This window comes from Rhinopithecus bieti, unplaced genomic scaffold (assembly GCF_001698545.2).
Source record: "Rhinopithecus bieti isolate Rb0 unplaced genomic scaffold, ASM169854v2 scaffold_4667, whole genome shotgun sequence".
NCBI classification, from domain to species: domain Eukaryota; kingdom Metazoa; phylum Chordata; class Mammalia; order Primates; family Cercopithecidae; genus Rhinopithecus; species Rhinopithecus bieti.
Window position 1 is genome coordinate 1 of NW_016804407.1, and position 4,165 is coordinate 4,165.

Genomic DNA, 4,165 nt, shown 5'->3' on the forward strand with positions numbered 1-4,165 from the left:
CAAGGCTCCGCGAAGCGCCACTAGAGGGCGCCGCTAGTGAATCCCACAGCGCGCCCCGCGGCCCCAACTTTTGTCCTCCGGGTTCACACGGGCGCCCGGAAGAGAGGGTGGTGCCTGGGAGAGGAAACGATGCGCCCCGGGGCCGCGGCCTCATTGGATGAGAGGTCCCCACCTCACGGCCCGAGGCGGGGCTTCTTTGCGCTTAAAAGCCGAGCCGGACCAACGTTCAAGTGCGCAGCTCTTAGTCGCAAGTCGACTGAGGTTTATCAGTCACTCGCCGAGGTTCCCTGGGTCATGGTGCCAGCCTGACTGAGAAGAGGACGCTCCCGGGAGACGAATGAGGAACCACCTCCTCCTACTATTCAAGTACAGGGGCCTGGTCCGCAAAGGGAAGAAAAGCAAAAGACGAAAATGGCTAAATTCGTGATCCGCCCAGCCACTGCCGCCGACTGCAGTGACATACTGCGGCTGATCAAGGTAGCGGAGAGCCCGAGCTCCTCCCGGGGCGTAGGGTGGAGGTGGTTCCGTTTCTCGGGGTGGGGTGATTCGCGTCTTGAGGTCTGGGCCGGTGTGAGAGCCCAGCCCGTTCCCCTTTCTGCGCCCATCCCAGGCCCGGCCGCTACCCCGCCTCGCCCTCCCCATTCCCTTCCTGTGAGCTGGCGGGGCCGGAGCCTCATTTTATTTTCTGCTTTTCTCCCTCCTATGTGCATCCCCCCAGGAGCTGGCTAAATATGAATACATGGAAGAACAAGTAATCTTAACTGAAAAAGGTAATTCAACAGTGGCGGGGCGGGGGACAAGCGTTCGGTGCCTGTCACTTTCGCCGAGGCCATTACCGTCCCTGCTCCCCCTTCTTGCAGATCTGCTAGAAGATGGTTTTGGAGAGCACCCCTTTTACCACTGCCTGGTTGCAGAAGTGCCCAAAGAGCACTGGACTCCGGAAGGTAACCCCTCTCCCTTTACAGAAGCCAGAGACACCGAGTGTTATGTAAGAAGTAGTGTCGGCTGTGTAGAACCACTGACTACACAGGCCGAAGTTACTGAGAACTTGGACAGAAAAAATAGCCAGCAAGTGTTCAAACTACTGAACAAAAAAAAAATTAGATATGCTGCACTTGAGAATACTAGGGCAGGTTAAAAGAGCTGTTTAAGTAAGTATCAGAGTGCCGTGGAGACTCGGAAGAGTTTAAGCTGCTTAAGTAAGTATAAGTGCTGTGGAGACCCGGAAGAGTTAGGTATAATGTCATTTGTTATAATTCAGTTTCATAAAATGGTTCTTGTTTGACCCTAACGTAACAGTTTTTGTAATTGTGTTAAATCACATTTTTTTCTTTAATTTGTCCCAATCTTCAGGTTACAGTCTCTAGCTTCGCCATGTACATGGCCCTTCCGTGTACATGGATGGGCGGGGAGGTAACTAAAAGATCCTTTACACAATAAAGTAGATGATCATGATAAATGAGGTAAGGTCCTATTATCACACACTTCAAACACGGTAGATCAGAAACCCACTATGATACTCGCTTCCTGTCTGTTTGCTAAGGAATATAAAATGGCTAGAAAGTTTAATTTGAAACCTTTGCCTCCATTTGGAATAGTAGACACCTGTTAAGAGGGTGTCAGATGCCTTTTTTTTTTTTTTTTTTTCTGGCTGGTCCCTGTTGATTGGTCAGAAGACAGCTCAGCTAAAAGGGGAAGTTGTTTGGGTGGTTGCTTTTTTTCTGACGTCTGTTCCTCAGGCTAGAAGAAATAAGCAGAAAACACGGGATGAGTACTTTTAAAGTAATGTGCATGTTATGTAATACCTGTTTCTGGGCAGTGCTGCTTCTTCTGACTCAACAAATGGGGAGAGCAAATTGAAAATGCGTAAATTGGAAGGCAAGTTCTGAAATTAAACGTTGTACTTTGGCCTGATGTTCTGACCTTTAAGGAAGCAAGAGTTTGTAAACTTCCAAATATTTACTATTCTGAACTGCCGTGTAAACCTGACTTATTCCCAAGTCAACATACCAGTATACCAGTAGGATGTGAGTAATGTGTGTGTTGAGTTTAAAACCATAGCAATTTTGCTCTGGCAAGTAATGAAAGTGTTCTCACTTCCTGAGTGTGAGCTTCCAGCAGACTGCAGAGTGGCCAGTCCACAGTTGTAGCCTGACTTCAGTGAGTTCTGATGTGTGCTTTTTGCAAATACATGTTTTCAGAACAGTGAGATCATCCAGCAGTGGCCTGGACTGCACTCACATAAAAATCATGAGACAGTCGTGGCTACTTGTTTCTATAATACATGCATGTATGTTTTTTAAAACCTATGATAGGCCTCTGATTCTGCAGCTGCAACTTTTATGAAATGTTTTCCTTCTCCACATCTCATGTGATACTCTTATTACAGGACACAGCATTGTTGGTTTTGCCATGTACTATTTTACCTATGACCCGTGGATTGGCAAGTTACTGTATCTTGAGGACTTCTTCGTGATGAGTGATTATAGAGGTACGATTGAGTTTGGAGCAGAGGGTCTGAAGAGAGTTCAGGGTTATATAAATCCTTACAATGACTTTTAAATTGTGCTTTTCTTTTTAGGCTTTGGCATAGGATCAGAAATTCTGAAGAATCTAAGCCGGGTATGTCTTAGTTTTTGGTTTCCAAATTTGTAAGTTTACTGGATTATTTTAATGATGGAATAAAAATTGGGTCTTGAAAGCAGGCTAAAATGTCACTGAGTTTGTGTTTTACTCTCTCATAATAGGTTGCAATGAAGTGTCGCTGCAGCAGCATGCACTTCTTGGTAGCAGAATGGAATGAACCATCCATCAACTTCTACAAAAGAAGAGGTGCTTCTGATCTGTCCAGTGAAGAGGGTTGGAGACTGTTCAAGATCGACAAGCAGTACTTGCTAAAAATGGCAACAGAGGAGTGAGGAGTGCTGGTGTAGATGATGACAACCTCCATTCTATTTTAGAATAAATTCCCAACTTATCTTGCTTTCTATGCTGTTTGTAGTGAAATAATAGAATGAGCACCCATTCCAAAGCTTTATTACCAGTGGCGTTGTTGCATGTTTGAAATGAGGTCTGTTTAAAGTGGCAATCTCAGATGCAGTTTGGAGAGTCAGATATGTCTCCTTGAATATCTTTCGATAAACAACAAGGTGGTGTGATCTTAATATATTTGAAAAAAAACTTCATTCTCGTGAGTCATTTAAATGTGTACAATGTACACACTGGTACTTAGAGTTTCTGTTTTGATTCTTTTTTAATAAACTACTCTTTGATTTAATTGTTTGGTGTAAGCATTTTTACTAATTCTTTATTTCTTACACATTTTTCTTGCTGTTGAAGACAAAAATGACCCACAAATGCCATTGGATAAATAGAATTACTCAAAATAGTTTTTAACCCAATTTAAAGTTTTTATGGTCATGTGTTATGCTAGTATTAACAGAGTCTGCATAGAAGCCAGTTGACCAGTTGACTATCAAGGTTTTATACATAGCAACATGTAAAACATGACTTTTTTTTTTTTTTTTTTTAGACACAGTCTCACTGTTGCTCAGGCTGGAGTGCAGTAGAGTGATCTCAGCTCACTGCAACCTCTGCCTCCTGGGTTCAAGCAATTCTCATGCCTTAGCCTCCTGAATAGCTGCGACTATAGGTGGGTGCCATCGTACCCAGCTAATTTTTGTATTTTTAGTAGAAACAGGGCTTCGCCATGTTGGCCACGCTGGTCTTGAACTCCCAACCTCAAGTGATCCACCCACCTCAGCCTCCCAAAGTGCTGGGATTACAAGGGTCAGCCGCAGCGCCTGACAAAACACAGCTTTTTACATTGATGACACTATACACTGCATCTGACGGAATTTTCAAGAGCTGAAAACCACGTTAGAAACTGAGGCCCACAATGAATAAACCCATCATTACACAAGTAAAATGTGGAGATGAGATTATGAAACATTGAAAATCAAGAAAAAATATCTTGTCCCTAAAAAACCTCATGCTACGTAAGACTTTTTTTTTTTAATAGAGCCAAAGTCTCACTCAATGAATAAACTCATCATTACACAAGTAAAATGTGGAGGTGGGATTATGAAACATTGAAAATCAAGAAAAAACATCTTGTCCCCCAAAACCTCATGCAACAGAAGACTTCTTTTTTTTTTTTTTTTTT

The 4,165-nt window shown here is 43.4% G+C and overlaps 1 protein-coding gene across 1 annotated transcript; it reads left to right on the forward strand.

Moving 5' to 3' along the window:
- The first annotated feature begins 133 nt into the window (after positions 1-133).
- On the forward strand, positions 134-3,277 carry SAT1 (spermidine/spermine N1-acetyltransferase 1). The gene is made up of 6 exons (XM_017867899.1): positions 134-477; positions 719-770; positions 861-944; positions 2,390-2,491; positions 2,582-2,622; positions 2,748-3,277. The coding sequence occupies exons 1-6, from the start codon at positions 412-414 to the stop codon at positions 2,916-2,918; spliced, it is 516 nt and encodes a 171-aa protein (XP_017723388.1). The 5' UTR covers positions 134-411; the 3' UTR covers positions 2,919-3,277.
- The last annotated feature ends 888 nt before the right edge of the window (positions 3,278-4,165 follow it).